At 32.7% G+C, this 17463-nt stretch overlaps 1 protein-coding gene across 1 annotated transcript; it reads right to left on the bottom strand.

Moving 5' to 3' along the window:
* Nucleotides 1-831: 831 nt before the first annotated feature.
* Nucleotides 832-7334, bottom strand: LOC108983030 (putative ABC1 protein At2g40090). The gene is made up of 12 exons (XM_018954541.2): nt 7087-7334; nt 6639-6793; nt 6275-6400; nt 4640-4735; nt 4399-4499; nt 4050-4086; nt 2911-3129; nt 2689-2800; nt 2290-2381; nt 2012-2191; nt 1737-1850; nt 832-1487 (listed from the first exon to the last, which is right to left on the bottom strand). Exons 1-12 carry the CDS (start codon nt 7268-7270, stop codon nt 1281-1283), a joined length of 1623 nt encoding a protein of 540 aa, XP_018810086.1. The 5' UTR covers nt 7271-7334; the 3' UTR covers nt 832-1280.
* Nucleotides 7335-17463: the final 10129 nt, after the last annotated feature.

The raw sequence follows: 17463 nt of genomic DNA, 5'->3' as shown, positions 1-17463 counted from the left end.
ATCAATATGCGGCTAATTTTATGTACATTGAATCAAACTTTACATTTCATTCAAAAAAAAAAAAACACTGACATTTAAATAATTCAATGCCAATTGTGGGTTGGTTTGACGCCACAAAGCAGGTCAACAACCCCCACCCAACTAACCCGAGTCCCATCATCAGTTACACCCTCCCAAAGGTTCATTTATGTTCGTAGACTTTTCTTTTCTTTTCTTTTTTCTTTTTTTTTTTTAAATTAAAAAAAAAAAAGGATTTTGGGCAAACTTTTGAATTTGTTCCGAGAAGAAACTCCAAACTACAAACTGAACGGCCGATTATAGACGACTGTTGACCCCATACTCCACTTAATTCTTTTTGTGTGGCTTTTTGAACATTTTCTTCTTCTTTTTGAACAGTCGACTTAGTTTATTAAAAGAAAAAGAAAATGAGTGGCTGAATGAAAAGCTAGAAGCGTCAAGTTGTTCTTGTTTGTGCAATCAAATTGGACTACAACAAGAAACAGAATTTAATAAAACCAGGCAACAACCAGACGATTTGCCTTCAATTCTCCCATAAGTTCGCAACTTCAATAGCCATCAATACCGAAAGAAAAATGGATAGGTAACCTTAATTAATAGCTTCAACCCTCACGCCTCCGTGTCCCTGCTACGTAATTTGTAAGATCAATGGTCAAGTTTGCAGCAGACTGGACTCTAATGATGGCTCGGTGGTTTTCAACGCCAATTTGCTGGATCTTGTGTACGTTCGTCTCGGTTTTGTCTCTGAACTTTCCTACCCGAAGGAGAAAAAAAAGGCTGTGGAGTTTTGAGCTGAAGAAGGTCATGAATGCATACTGCTCATTAGTCATTACTTTTATTCTCACATTCTAAATTACAAAAATGAATCAACCAGAGAATGAATAACTGGAAGAAGTCGCACATTGTTTTATTGCTACATATAATATCCCAAATACAATGATGTTTTGGATTTTTTCTATTATTTGAATTTATTATGTCCTACTAAATATTGTCCTTAAAATCTCACTTGTCTGGGGATTTACACCACCGAGTCGCTGAGTGCCCTTCAGGCCCTAAACTATAAATAGGAAAAAATCTATATTTCTTTCTTTCTTTTTCCTCTATAAAAGATTCAATCTGTCAATCCGTGCTCAAAGCCTGCAAGTAGATGGTTGAGATTTCACCACGGAGACAAAGAATATGAGCCTTAGTTTGTGTGAAAAAATGATAGAAAAATAACTGGATCTCGAGGGGGAAAAAAAAAAAAAACTTTTTTTCCTATGTCAGTTTCCCCAGGACAGAGCCTTCCTGAGTTGTAAGAGCCATAAAGCTATCTGCATTCCAAAGAGTCGAGCTTCCAACAACATTTCATCCAACCAGACGTTCAACCAACATAGCAGTGATTTCCTTTGTAACAGCTTTGCCTCAATCACTGCCTCCGAAGAGACCTTTCCAACTACGAAGAATGTCTGAAGAGAAGATTCCTGCACCTGCTCAAGAAAATGGTACATGATTTTACTTTGCAATACAAATTAGAGCAATATTTTATCAAACATCTTAATCAAGAAGTTACCAAGTTCCTGAGTTAGGACTAAAAATAGGTTTGATGTTGTTGAAACCACAGTTGGAAATCATTTTTTGATTGATTTAGCATCGCTTGTCAAATGAAATGCTTTCCAGTAGAAAGCTAAAGATCACTTGGAAAAGTAAGGTAATGGACAACAAGGAGCATTTGATACCAGAGAATTGTTAACTGCTCGTAAACAGTCATTTGTCTTCAGCATTAACAGAATGACACGTGGCAGTCTCCTCAGAAGTTCCGATATTTGAGGGAAATATTGAGAAGCATACATCTGAAAAGGGGGTAGAGATGGTCAAGCAATTAACAACAAAATATTACGTTCATACCATCCGCCACATCTAAGAATGAGCAGTGTAAGACTTGCCATCATAGCAGGCACCCTATAGAAGTGGACCAAATTAGAACGGAAAGCTTCTTTGGACAGAAGATCACCTGTAATTCTGAACGGTCACTATCAGCACCTTGAATGACTAAATGATCAACGGCTGGGTCAACAACTCGATTCCATGGCTTCATAGTAAGAATTCCTGCAAATAGTGCATAAAGATCCTCCCCAGCGCCCAATTTTACACTATTTTCCTTTATTGCCTTAGCATCGGCAAATATTAATGCCTGTAACAACAACATAAACAAGGAAAGAAGCAAGTTGCTTAAAACAGAAACAATACTGGAAGAAAGGAAGACACTTTCTATGCAAAACAATGTTGTACCTTCCAAAGTGCAGCATAGTTGGTTCTAGTGTAGAAGTCAAGGTCTTTATACAATCCATGATCTAGAAGTATCAACTGTGGTTTTCTCTTACCTGTATACGAGATGGGAGAAGTTTATAAAGAACTCCAAGTACAGTATTTTTCAAAGAGAAAGAGATTACATGATACCAGAGTGAATACGATGGGATTAAGGGTCATATAATGCTGTATTATGTTTCATTGGACAGTTACTATAGATGAGATGATATGCCCACAAGGGCAAAAATGGACCTGGAATGGTTCCAATCAAATGGTTTGGGGTTGGGACTAGGCAGGTTCATGATAGTCAACTAAAATATTAAACCAGCAGTAGATTAAAACAAAAAATATGCCTCTACTTTTAGAACAAGAAAGCTTTACCTAGAATGCTCCTTTTGCTAGAAGGCAAAGGACGAACTAGCAGGTTGGCAGCATGGGGGTCACAATGCACAAACCCATGTTTGAACATCATCTCGGCAAAAGCTTGACTAACCTGATAAAGTACATGAAAAAAGTCATCCTCGATGTTCGGAAGGCTTATGTCTTCAGTCTTTAATCTTTACTCAAACACTGTCTATTTCTTCATAAGACCCATGAACTTACTAGTTTTGCAACTTCATTTGGTTGAATTCCAAGCCTTTGAATGCTCTTCACATCATTTATTTGTGCACCATCCATAAATTCCATGGTTAACAACTTTGAGGTACTTAAATTCCAATATACCTTTGGTGCATATACATAGTCTGCAATATGAGGAGACAGCTTCCTAAAGTTATCCAAGCATTTCTCGCTGTTCTTCCCCTCAACCAAAAAATCCAATTCCTGATGGCCATGGCATCAAAGACCAAATAACAATACAGAAAGAAAAGAATATGAAAAAAATCTATTCATCATCTATTTTCCCATCATCCCATGATGTGGCATTAGATGATAGGTTCACAAGTGAAATATAATAAATAGTCTCCAATCATCTAATGTCATATCATGGGATGATGGGAGGATGATGAGTAGCATTACTCAAAGAATATATAGAACACAAACTTACCAATAAATAGAGAGAGAGAGAGAGAGAGCACAAATTTGTAATATAAGAGAAGCTAAAGATGAATTTTTGCTTGGGGTTGGGTTTTCAGGTAGCGTTTTAATTCTACGGGAAACAAGGGGTTGGGGTCAGGCTTAGTGTATTTTGGGTTGTTTTTCACGGTTTTTTGGGTCATTTGGGTCAATGGGCAAGGTGTTTTCTTGTATACATCAGTGTACTTGGTTATTCCTTTTTGATATATATAATATTTTTACTTATCAAAAAAAAAAAAAGATGAACTTTTGCATTTAAAAGAAACTATGCCCAACTTTCCTTAATGCAATTTAAGATTTGAAGCAAAAATATTTACCACGAAAACAAGGGGTTCATGTTTGGCATAAGTTTTAATCCAAAGAAAAAGCAACGGGAAAAAAAAACCTATAATGTATAATTCTCATGGTGGACCACCACAATGTTTTTTTTTTAAATCAGTAAATAAGAATTTTATTAACGATAACTAGGCATAACCCAGGTACACAGAACATATACAAAAGGAACCTAGGCCTTATTGGCAGGACCACCACATTGTTTTTATAAATAACAATAACATACAACTACAAATGATGCATCTTTGTTACTAAACATGTTGAAAGTAATCATTCATTATGATTATAGAAATCTATGATTAAATACTGAAAAGAATGCAGTTAAAGCGGCTTGCCTTGGGTAAACTTTCATGAATTTCATCAACCAACCACCTGCATACAAAAGTCAAGAAGATGTCAGTCAAAAATACCAATTAAAGACCAGAAAACTTCCTACACATACAGGCACACATAGAAAAGTGCAATACATCCTCATGTGTATAGAAGAAAGAAACTCTATGCAGCTATGCATGAGTTGTAATAACGGTTGCATTCTAAGTGTGCATCCATGTCAGGTTGGCATGCTGAGGACCAAGATGGCCTCTACCAAAAGCTATTTACACCAAGATGGTCTCTACTGAATTTCATGTAATCGAAAACAATGCAAATATAACCAGCGGGAAAAAAATACGAGTGTGGCAGTACCTGTAATCAAAAGCCGGAAAAAAACGATGTATGGTATTCACAATCAAGTCCACAGTGGCATGATCTGCAGCCGCAGTATCGGTCATGTGAGTGTGCTGAACCTGAATATTTGAAATTATTTGGATATGGAGAGATATCATCATAAGAAAAACATGTCTCTTAAGGAAATCTCAATGAAAAAATTTGGTTGCACCTATCATTGATAATTTCTATTTAATGTAAATGCCACAACAACCCGGACCTTCACAGCAACTTTCTGGCCATCATGTGTGCGAGCAACATGAACTTGTGCAAGGGAAGCGCTTGCTATTGGAGCAGGATCAAATTCAGAAAATAACTGCATAAGAAGTCTCAATTAAGTGGGTCAATTTATGCCTTTAAATAAAAACAAGTAGCATGATCACCAAAAATATTTCAGGCTAGAGCTATTTGGGATGGGGTTATAGAGAAAGTTCATAAAAGGTTGGTTAGCTGGAAACGGATGTATTTATCGAAAGGGGGTAGACTCACATTAATTACAAGTACTTTATCTAATCTCCCCACTTATTTTTTATCTCTATTTCTTTTGCCTGCACAGGTGGCTAATAGGATTGAAAAGCTATTCAGGGCTTTTTTGTGGGGTGCGCAATTTGAGGACATTCAATAAAGCTCTATTGGGAAAATAGTTGTGGAGATATCACTTGGAGGGGAATGCGCTTTGGAAGGAAGTTATTGATCTCCGACACGGAAGTGCTTGGGGGGGTTGGTGTTCCAATGAAGTGGGGGGAGGGGGGGTATGGCATGGGCTTATGGAAATTTATTAGGAGGGACTAGCAGAGTTTTGAAACTCAAATCTGTTTTGTGGCAGGCAAGGGTTCCAGAATCAGGTTTTGGCATGATGTTTGGGGTGGTGATAGCACTCTTGATAGGGTTTTTCCAGCTCTTTATCGCATCTCAGTTAACATGGATGCTTCTGAGGCAGATCTGATTGCATTTTCTCCTGGTTCCCACCAGTGGAATGTCCTCTTTAATAGGGATATTCATGATTGAGAATTGAATACTGTTTCAGAATTCTTCAGCATGATATACTCCATGGGAGGTATAACGGCACGGGGGGACAGGATGCAGTGGAGGCCTAATGGTAGCAAGAAATATATAGTGAGGTCGTATTACAAACTATTGGCACCACAAGGTAATTTTCCTTTTCCGTGGAAGAGTATTTGGAGGTCACGCGTGCCTTCCAAAGTAGCTTTTTTCGCATGGACTGCTTCTCTTGGGCATATTTTGACCACGGACAATTTGAGAAAGAGGGGGCTCATTGTGATGGATTGATGCTATTTGTGTAAAAAGCATAGCAAATCAGTGGATCATTTATTATTGCATTGTGAAGTGACAAGAGTGCTATGGGATGAGATACTGGTTTAGTGGATTTACTAGCTTGTTGGAAAGAGATTCAAGGCTGTCCCCAAGTGGCAGCGGTGTGAAAGATGATTCTATTGTGCATTATGTGGTGTATTTGGTTGGAAAGGAATGCACGGTGCTTCGAAGATAAGGAACATACAATGGCGGAGCTTCAGAACTTTGTTCTACACACTTTATTGCTTTAGTTTTCAACTATTGTGCTTAATGGAAACAATGTTCACGACTTTCTAATTTTAATTTCTGACTCTTAGAATGTATTTAGGTGTTCTCTTGTATACTTCTTGTGTACACAGGCTTTGCCTATTTCATTCATATCAATAAAATGTATCTCTTACTTATAAAAAAAAAAATTATCACCAAAAAAAAAGTAACGATTAAAATGTATTTACAAACTGATAAGCAATTAAAACATTAACAAAATGTCAAGTCAAACAAATCAGGCAGAAATCTACAAAGCCGAAACAATAATACATACTTTATCTGGTGTCTCTCCCAGCTCTTTCTTAATGACTTCGCATACTTGATCATAAGAAGACACCGGGCATTTATTCAACATAGACTCCCTCATAATTTGGACATACTCCTGAGGAACCAAATATTCCTGTATACAGAAAGGAGAAAATTTTGGCATCCAATATTTGCAAATGAGAGCAATTATATAGAACATTAAATAACTAATCTATCCCAAAGCTTATTTCTAGCTTTCCCAGTTCTTATCCTTCTTCGTTTTTTCTTTTCTTGCCAATAATTTTGAAAACTAATCACTAAATGATAGATGCAGAATTTGAACTTTTGTTTTTTTATCACAGATACCAAAGGAAGCAGATTAAAGAGCATACCAGCTGCCCAATATGTTGACCAAGCTTGATATATATTCCTCCATTTCTGAAGCATAGTTCTTGAAGTTTGCGTGCGGACCTGAGGTGAACTTCGTGTTTAACTTTTGAGATCTCAACACTACCTTCGCGTAGTCCCCATAGTGAATACTCATAATCTAATAAAACAGCAACAATAAAATTGTATCAAAATCGAAAAACAGCGGTTTCCATTTTCCACGGAACTTACATTAATCTAAAATTGAGCATCAACAGAAGAAAGAAGATACATAACATTCAATCAATCCCTCGTGAATTAGCACCACTAATTGTCAACATATTCAAGATCAATTATTATAATAAACCTTCAAATAAACGAAAAAAACTAGATTGCAGAGAAAGCAAAAAATGGAGCTCCTGAATTAAGAAACCTAAGCCCTAATACGAATGTAGCTAGGAGAGGTGGGGGTACCAAAGACGATGGATGCAGCGGTGACAGAGTCGCGGAAAAGGCGGATAGGAATAGCGGTGAGGAGCTTCAGCGTCTTCGCCGGATCTTCCGTGGTGGCAATGGCGGCCGCGGCGCTGCCTCCGCAAACGGTGGCAGAGAACACCGCGAGGTTCCTTCCCGTGCGCCACAGGGATCGGGTGGCCATGTTTCAGAACTTGTGCCTCGGCAAAATGCAAATGTGGGCTAGGGCTACACGTAGTAGAAGGGTTGAGGCATTTACGCGCTATGTCAACTTGTCAACTGTCAACTGTCACGTGTAGTATGTCTATGGCCTTGTTCCAAAATCCACCTAATTTCGGGCGATATTACTTATGGTTTTAACTTTTTATAAATATTTATTATATACATATTTATATATATTTCTTATTTATACTATATATAAATATAATAATATATATTTAATAAAATTTTTATTTAATATTTTGTATAAGTTGTAGTATAATATGATAACATTTTTATAGATTGCCAAATCAATACAAGAATCTCACATTACTTAAGTGTGAGACTTGTATTGTGAAGACAATCTATACAAGAGTCATCCTATTACATTATAACTTATACAAAATATGTATTAACAAATTTAAAAACTACATAGTTTTTAAATTATAGTTTTATTTACAAATTTAAATTTACAATTTGGATCCAAAAATATGTTTTTGATCACTTTTTTATCTAGGAATAAATTTTTAGCTTAGTAGACTGTAGTCCATTATTAAAGTGGGTGGGAGACGGAGCGGATTGGGAGTCTACCTCGGCCCCGGGATGCGAGGCTGGGTACGGATGCAAGGCGGGAGGTGGGGAGGGGCTAATCGACACCATATGGTGCAGATAACACCCATAGCAAGCATGAATAATTTATGTACAATTAAATTATTTAAAATTCATTAATATTGACTCAAGTGAGGTGTCGAGTAATATTTGAGCGAACAATGTGGTTTGTGTCTCGCTCAAGTCCACTATCACGTGAGAGTCAAGTGAACTCAAGGTTTAACCTTTGCTCGAGCGCATCTCGAGTGAACAAGTTCCTTAAAGATTGCTTGAATCCACTGCCGAGTGCACCTTGAGCAGACTCACGATTTGATATTCGCTTAAATGTTAGGTCGAGCGACAATTAAGCGAACTCATGGTCAAACTTTTTACTCGAGCCCACTGTCGAGCGTATATCAAGCGAACTCACGATTTGAAATTCGCTCAAGCGACAATCTAGCGAATTTAATATTTTTGAAATTTTCAGCTCCAAAATCAGTCTCCACCCCAACAATTAATGATTATGCATACTAAAGAGTAAAGTCTAAGTTGATAAGTAGTAACTATCAACATCATAAATATAATTACATTAAACTATTTTTTTAATGAGTTAGTTATATAATTCACATTAATAATTCACTTCATTTTAATTTAGTAATTTAAATAATTTTTTATTAATTTATTTGAACAAAAAAAATTAAAAAAATAATTAGGCTGGACCAAACGGACCTAACCAGACCGAACCGATAGTTACCGGTCTAGTCCTTATGGATGTTTAGTCTGGAAAAAATGATGGACTGAAAATTTTGGTCTCGATCTACACCCTTAATTTTCAATCATCAATGACATACGATATTTGCATAAAATAAATTCAAAAGCTGGGCAAAATGACCATTAATATTTGAAAATGAAAAATAATTTTAAGCACAATATTTATATAAAAAACATTTTATAAATATAAAAATAATTATTTAATTATTTTGTAAATAATTAATATTTTTATTTGATATTATACAAAATAATTTGATTTTATAAAAGTATTGTCATCTTATAATATTATTATGAAATGTATTATATAAAATAAAAAATTGGTAGGTAATTTATAAATTATTATTACTTATTTATAAATAAAATAGAATCATTACAAACAATATTCAATAATTTGTAGGATCAACATCTATCTCATCTCCAAAAAATTAAAACCATCTCATCTCACTTCCAATCCAAATACACAAAATTTTCAAAAACCATTTATTCTCGTATCATCTCATCTCAACTAAACAATCTCGCTTCACAAACTAGAGTTGTACACCGATGGGTTTGGCATCGGTTTCGGCTCAAAATCGAGACAACATTGACGTCTACTATGAGCCTATTGAACTAGCTGAAACCGTGGGTTTGAGGAGATAAAACCGATCATATCGGTCTCGCCGTGCGTCGATGCAGTATTCGGTCTACCGTCGACATCTTTTGTGAAGGAGGAGGAACTGAGGAAGAAGGAATAAGCATCGCGCTGTCGTCTACCATTAAAGAATAAGAAAGTTACAGAGAGGAAAAAGAAGATGCATGTAAGAAAAAGAGGAGTGGGGGTTATTAATTCATTTTGAAACAAATATGTATTTTTAAATTCCAGGCCTTAAAACGACATCATTTCACTCATTTAAGTGAAATGATGCCGTTTTATATACATATATTCAAAAAAAAATATAAATAGACCAAATCGATCGGTTCAGCGATTTCCCAAGGGTTAAAACCAACGTTGAATCGTCGATATCGATTTTCCCTCAATTCATTTCGCCCGTCAACTGGTTCTTTGTCGGTTTCATGCTTCGGGGGTTGGTTTGATCAATTCACGGCCGATTCTAGCGGTTCCTGTACACCCATATCACAAACTATCTCAACTCATCTTATCTTTAAATCCAAACGGGGCCTAAGGGTTCGTTTGGTTCATTGACTGCACTCAGCTCAGCTGAGTTCGATCTATATTTAGATATTTTCTAATATCTAAATACTAAATTATGAAATCACTAAACTCATATCAATTCGAAATTTCTTTATATGTGAGACTCACAATATTTTTTAACTTAAAACCTCTTTACACGTGAGAATCTATTTTTCAACCTCTCTTAAATACATCTAAACTCATATTAACATCTAAACGTATCTAAACTCATTTTAGGTGGGTTATGCATAACTCACTATATCATCTCAATTTACTAGCATTAATAAAGAACTCAGTTCAGCTCAATATACAAACGCAACCTAAAAAAAAAAAAAAATCGGGCTACTCTACCGCCCAGAGTAGCCCGCTCAACTATACAGCTTTTGGTTTTTAAGTTTTTATTTTTTTTTTATTTTCCTTTTCACATTTTTTTAATACATTTTTATATTTTAAAAAAATAAAAAAATATTTCAATACACTTAAAATCACTTTAAAAAAAAATTGTCAATTGATCAAATAGAGCGGTACATTTGAGAGGGCAAAATAGCTTTTTTCACAAAAAAAAAAAAAACACAACACAAAAAATGATTATATTGGCTAACAGTATGCACGTACGTAAGGGCCATATTCCTTAGAGCACTCTTATTGGATTAGTTAAAAGTTAAATCCAATGACTATTTAGCTATTAAAGAGTAAAATATGCTCACATTGGATTAGTCAAATTGGAATTTGGTTACAGTGACTTTCAAAAAAATTTTCAAATTTTGAAGGTTACTGCATATACATCAAATACATATTTTATTAATTATTTATCTCTCCCTTTCTTTCTATCACATATTTTATCACAATTAATATATTAATTTGACTTAGTGATATATTAATTTAATAAGAACATGATTATTAATTAACATATAAGAAGAAGAATAGTAAAATATGATAAAATTAAATAAATTAATAATTAAATATTTTTAAAATTATTAGTTATTCATTACCATATAATGAATAAATGTATAATCTAATGTGAAAATTTAATGTGAATAATTAAAATAAAATTAATCTTATATTATTTTATTATTATATAATAAAAGAATTGTTATTCTAATGTGGAGATTTATGTGAATGAAATAGTTAAAAGTTAAATTTCTCTTACATTCATTAAAATTGTCTTTTAACTTTAACTAATTCAATAAGAGTGCTGTTAACAAATTCAAGGAAATCAGGACCTCTAAAAAAAGAATATTTGTTTTAGAAGTTACGTACACTCACCAATTAACCCCTAGTAAAAGGATGCATGCTTTAATTAATTATTTTAATAATTTTGAATGAGGAATTTATGTATGCATGCTATCTCAGAATCCTCGTTAAAAACAACAGGAATATAAATTATAATAAGGTAGTTAGACTTTAGCAACTACTCATGTACGTTGGAGAAATATATATCATGCATGACACATGGGCTCCATTCACCAGCAATGGAGGAGTGTTGGGCCGTTGGCTTTTAAATGGAAGCATTGAGGTCAGGTTCAAGACGCTTAGAAGTTAGATCAGTTATGTCTGGACTAAAAATGCTTGGAAGCCCAATGATACTACTTTACGTGCCATGATCAGCTCTTCACGTGTAGGCCTTGTTCGTTTGGCAACGGGGAGAAATAAATTGATATTAAAATTAAAAGTTGAATAAATATTATTATAAAATATTATTTTAATATTATTTTTATTTTAAAATTTAAAAAAGTTGAATTGTTTATTTTATTTTTTGTAAAAATTTAAAAAAATTTTAATAATTAAATGAGATGAGTTGAGAGGTATTGTAAAAAAAAACAATTAATGAGAATGAAAAATATCGACAGCTAGTGGACTTAGAGCATTGGCATTGACTTTATCAAAAGTCTAGCCAAATGCAAAATAGGATAAATTTCATCAAAATAGAACTGTATTGGATTAGCCAAAGAGATAAGTATGAAGTTTTGAGTTACAGTAAATGAATGAGTTTCTTCAAATTTGAAGGATTACTATTTACTCATTAAATCTATTTTTTATTCACTTTTAATCTCTAACCGTCTTGTAATAATAATGTAAGAATCAAATTAAATTATTAATTAACATATGATTGGTATAATTTTAAAATATGAAAAAAATAAAAATATTTTTATTAAAAAAATAATATTATATTATTATTTTGATGAATTCAATATCTAATTCAATATGAAGTTATGTCTATGCAGGTTTTGAATTTTTAAAAATTATGTAATTTGAATTTTTAAAAATTATGTAATTTTATTTAAATTTTAAAAATAACTTTAATAAAGTTAATGTCAATACTCTTATCGATGGGGCACGCGCGTGTGGTTCTTAGTGATAAAAGAGCAAAAAATATCTATCCTTTTTTTTTTCTTTATATATAGAAAATAAAAACTGATATATTTACGAAGGTAAAATAAAGAGGAGAGAAGTTAACAGAGGGGGGAAGAAACGAGAGAATAGTTTAAAGTTTTGATCTTCTTTATCTCACTCCCTCAATAATGACTTATTTATCTTTATTTTTATATTTATATTTACATAATATATCTTTAAATTTATTTGTATTGATTTATGCATATCTAAATTTTTACATAAATATGAATAGTACTTATTAAGAATTACTATTCACTCTTCAAATATTATTTTAATTTTTTTTTATCTCTCATACTCATTAAAATCAACTTTATAAAATCTGTATTAAGAGGATTTTGATATATGAAATTTGTATTAATTTAATGATACAAAATGTTTTTTAGTAAATATTAATATTGATTGATAAAATTGGTCATTTTGATATATGAAATTGGTAATATTTAGATATATGAAATTGGTATTTTTTAACACATGCTGCTAATTGTAAAATAGATAAAAATAATAATAATTTAAAAAAAATAAAAAATAAAGAATAATAATATTTTATTATTATTTGGTTAAAAAATACACATTCTAATGTGAGAGTTTTTCTTGATATGTAAAATCAATTTTTAAAAGATGTAATTTTAAAGATGCATATAGAGAAAACAATACTAGTGTTCTCATAGTGTCATGTTCTATGAAAAAATGTACCAGCCTTCTATGAACCGATACCGAAAACAAAACCAAAAAAAAAGTACATTATAAAGAAAAATGCAAAATGCTAAGCCTTCTCAAAGAAATTGTAAGTTTTTGTTTTGTTTTGTTTTTTACATACTCGAATGGATAAAATATCTCATGCCCATAGTGTATTTTCAAACCCAGTCCAATGTGAGGGGACTCATCAAGAAGAAAGAGAGGATGAAACAAAGGTCGAGGAAGGGAAAAGAGTGTTAAGAGAAAAAATGAAGATGTGATGTAAATGAGAAAATATGGCGCGTAAAGTAAGGGAGGAGCAGAGGATAAATGAGGCTTTTAGATAAATTTTAGATGGACTTATTCTGCTTCTTCAACCTCACGACGAAAGTTCCAACGACAGGATCTCCACTAGAAGATAAAGTTTATATCTCCATTGTACAACGAGAATGATAGACAATGAGAAACTGTAAAATACGCATACTATAGTGGATTTGCCCTCCAAACTATCCATGGACATAAGCCGAATGCCGAACCATATAAATGTGTATTCACATCTCTTATTTTTCCTGCATTTACTCATTGCTCACTGCCATGTATGTACGCATCGATGCCGTACATCCACACCAGACTACCGTTGGGGGCTACATATAACACTGATCGATACTTGAATAGTCTCAGCGGGGCATGAATGACTCTTTTTCTCATTTCAACATGTTGTGCCATTTTTAACCATAAACACACTCAAAGGTATCCCTAATATATTTCTGTCTATTTTCATTAAATATTTTTAAAAAGGAAAAAATAACATAAAAAATATAAATAAACTAGTGATACTTTTTGAGGGGTACTTGAATGGCAGCAACCATAATGCTACCATGCCACCTCCCCCCTCTTGCTTTCTAGGGTAGAAAAAAGGCAAAGTTTATAAAACGAGATCAGTCTTATTCTTGTGTGCTAATTACTCCGCGTGTAGTACGCGTGTTCGGATTGAATCATGCCATCTTGATCTTTCTTTGCCAATACGCAAATTAAGGGAGGGGCCATGTACGGTTCATTTTTCTAGACAAATAAGTTTCGTCTCGTTTTGATCAGTGGCTGTGCTTGAAACACAAGTTTCTGAATACTGGTATTTACGTGGCCAAGTTCTAGATTATTAGCACGCTTATAGACAAGGTCTCCGCGTGCAGTATGGGCTAATTAATCATATATCAATACTCAAAATTATAGTAATCTTTTGGTGTCGCTAATTGGGTTAATTAAATAAGCCAAATTTCTGGCTTACCATTTTATTATTTAACTTAACAATTAAGTATCAACCAGAAGCTAAATATAATACTGACAATACATTGTACATAAATTAATTTGGGTTTAATTTATTTATAAAAGGGATCTTAAATATCTGTATATAATTGTAGTAAGTTCTTGAATGGAATTAAGTACCGCACCAATTGCTACAATTACTTCGTTTTGGATTATCATCCGATCGAAGAGACTAGCTCTGATCTGAAATTGGTCCATCACACATGGATTGGAAAGTAAAAGAAAGAATATGATCAACAACGTTAACGCGCCCAAATGGTTAATCATGCAGTCTAGTTTATTGCACAATCCTATCAAATGGACATCTGTTCATCAGAGTCTTGTCCCTGATCATATCGTGCAAATGATATCTATATAATATCTATCATCCACCGTTCGTACTGTGTCTCCAACGAAACAAAGAGAAACAAGTTCGGAGACATGCATGCACGCACGATGTCTGCGCCAGAATATTTGGTCGAATCATGGGCGACTTTGACGGCCGAGGGCGGCATCAATTTATAGTATTACAGATGGGCCATTTGTTGGTTTGCTTCATTGCCTCTACTTCGCCAATAAGCTAAAAATCTCCGCAATATAATTAACTAGAAGACCCAAAACATATTTTATATATATATATATATATGTTTGTGTACGAACCCGCCATTGTTAGAACTTAGGTTTGACCAAGACAAATTAAACGTACCATACAAGTCTGATGGTCAAATCCGCCAGGCAACCGGTGCATCTTGTGTTTATTAATTTTTTCAATCAGGTAATTACGTAAGAATTTGGCACAACCAATGTGGACTTAGAAAAATGAAAAAAAATAAAAATAAAAGAAAAATCAAATCCACATATTTCATTTTCTTCTTGTATTCTTTAACGTTTTAGTTTGGCTAGAAATAGATAACGGAATTTTATAAAACTGCGGGATGTGAATGGAAAGTGTTCTCGCGCGTGCAAAAGGTCAAAAAAATTCACGACTTTCTCGCAGCTTCCAGGATGAGACAGTTCTAAATTATGCCAATTGGCATTGTCTTTTTGGACTGATGCTGCTTTTTATTGCCTTCCGTATGTAATAAATAAAAGTTCGATAGATAAATATTTTTAATTTATCTCATCGTTATAATTTTTTTAAATTTTTATATAAAATATAATAAATAATTTAATTTTTTAAAATATTAAAATAATAATAATATTAAAAAATAATATTTTATTAAAATTACTTAAAATCATCTCATCTCATTATCTATATCAATAATTTCGTTTGGAAGTTGAGCTCATCTCAACTCATCTCAATTCATCATTACAACTTTTTCAAATTTAAATATAAAATATAATAAACAATTCAACTTTTTCAAATCTCAAAATAATAATAATAATAAATAATAATATTTTAAAAATATTTTATCATTTCAACTCAACTCACTTCAACATCCAAATTCACCCTAAAAATTTGAACCATACCCATGAAGCACAAGAGCATTATACGTAAGTACTGAAATATATTATATGTTGAAACAAGTGATTAAAATTATATATCGCTTATGTGTAATAGAGACCTAAAACATTATCTTTTATTTTTGTTTAATTATGAACAGTACCTATGTTCAAATGACACGTACATGATAGATCTGATCTCCCTTTACATAATTTAAAAACCTCGAAATAGATACTAGATAGGATCATACCAACCCCATTCCTAACTGCGCGCTGGTACGGTGGTTGTGACATCAACAACCAAAGAGTATTATTGTAGTAACTAATAACTAATAACCATATTGATTTGCAGCTTTTTAAAATATTGTAACCAAAAAACAAATGAAAATTAGTATAAACTCGATCGACGAGATTCATAAAGATACAAATGCTGCATGTGATATCACATGATCCCAATCCATCGGTTCCACCTATTTATACATACATACATATATATATATATATATATAATTCTATATACCATATTATCATCTCACTAAATATGATGTGACATATTTATTACTATTAAATGATCATTTAGTACATACTTCTTTATCATTTAAGAATAATATTATACACTACATTCTCATCATATTTTGATAATACTAAATAATATGTGGCACATTCATCACTATTAGATAATAAAAAAATATGTAATAAATAATTATTTAATGTGATAAATATGTCATATCATACGTAGTGAGATAAAAATAAGATGGTAGTATGATGTATAAAATTTTCCTTACTCTATATATATACCGGCATGCTTGATTGATGAGAAGTAGTAGTATTAATTAATTCATTAATTGATAGAATTATGTATCAAAGAGTAAATATAAATTATCATCAATCTTGTAATCAAATCAATTAAATATTTAGTTTACTTTTTCATCCTTTAATTAAGTAAAATAAAGAGTCATTGGACTCCACATATAATATTCAACCAGCTGATTTAAAATATCTCCATCTACGACTTTTTTAGTAGGTTTTGATTTGTAATCTCATCAACGTATACGAAAATAAATGAGTTTCATCAATATTACTACAATTACGACGTACACCCAATCATAGTTTATCCCGTATTTTAATTAACAAATAATTAACCCTATCAAACTCATAAGTTTCATCTAAGTACAGCCGTTACCTAAATTATTCCAATCAGCTGTACTCGAGGCAGTCACATGCCAGCAGCACCTCTAAACAAAGAACCCAAAGCTTTGTCCCTCACTGCTCGGGTGGACACGCAGACAATCATGTCCCAATAGATCAGCATTAAAAAAAAAAAAGAATTTATGTATCAGTTAATATTTATTGAAAAATTATATACATAAATCTCACATTTCTGCACATCATTTAAAAATATGTGAATTTATTCTTTTACTCTCATGTTTTATAAAATATGAAATATGAAATATGAAGATAAAAAAGTAAAATCATATATTTTTTAAATGGTGTGCAGAGTGTGAGGCTTACGTGTATCATAACTCTTATTTATTTTCATATCTCATATTTATATATATATCTTTTTTATAAGATATAAAAATATTTTTTAATAAAATGTGAAGTGTGAGATAATAAATAATAGTATACGAGAAAATATTTTGCTAAAAATCGATGTAATATGTCGTTTAAAGACTTTAGGTATCGCCGTTAATGGTCCTGAACAGAGAGCGAGAGAGAGAGAACATGCCACTATTTGACCGGTAAATACAGCGTGTAATAAGGCTCCAAAGTCTTTGTCATCAGTTGACAAGTCGAAACATATATTGCACCTTGGCCTGCAGCTTACACGGCTT

The sequence above is a fragment of the Juglans regia genome, chromosome 12 (assembly GCF_001411555.2).
Source record: "Juglans regia cultivar Chandler chromosome 12, Walnut 2.0, whole genome shotgun sequence".
In the NCBI taxonomy this organism is placed as follows: Eukaryota; Viridiplantae; Streptophyta; class Magnoliopsida; order Fagales; family Juglandaceae; genus Juglans; species Juglans regia.
The sequence above is the reverse complement of the archived record's forward strand: the minus strand, read 5'-3'. Positions and strand labels throughout refer to the sequence as shown.

What these genes read in the sequence shown, in the direction of transcription:
- LOC108983030 (XM_018954541.2), bottom strand. Translation starts at nt 7,270, where the DNA reads ATGGCCACCCGATCCCTGTGGCGCACGGGAAGGAACCTCGCGGTGTTC. An exon ending in CGCTGCATCCATCGTCTTTG is followed by an intron (nt 6,794 to 7,086) that starts GTACCCCCACCT and finishes CTGTTTTATTAG; the next exon opens with ATTATGAGTATTCACTATGG. An exon ending in TTCATGAAAGTTTACCCAAG is followed by an intron (nt 3,130 to 4,049) that starts GCAAGCCGCTTT and finishes CATGGCCATCAG; the next exon opens with GAATTGGATTTTTTGGTTGA.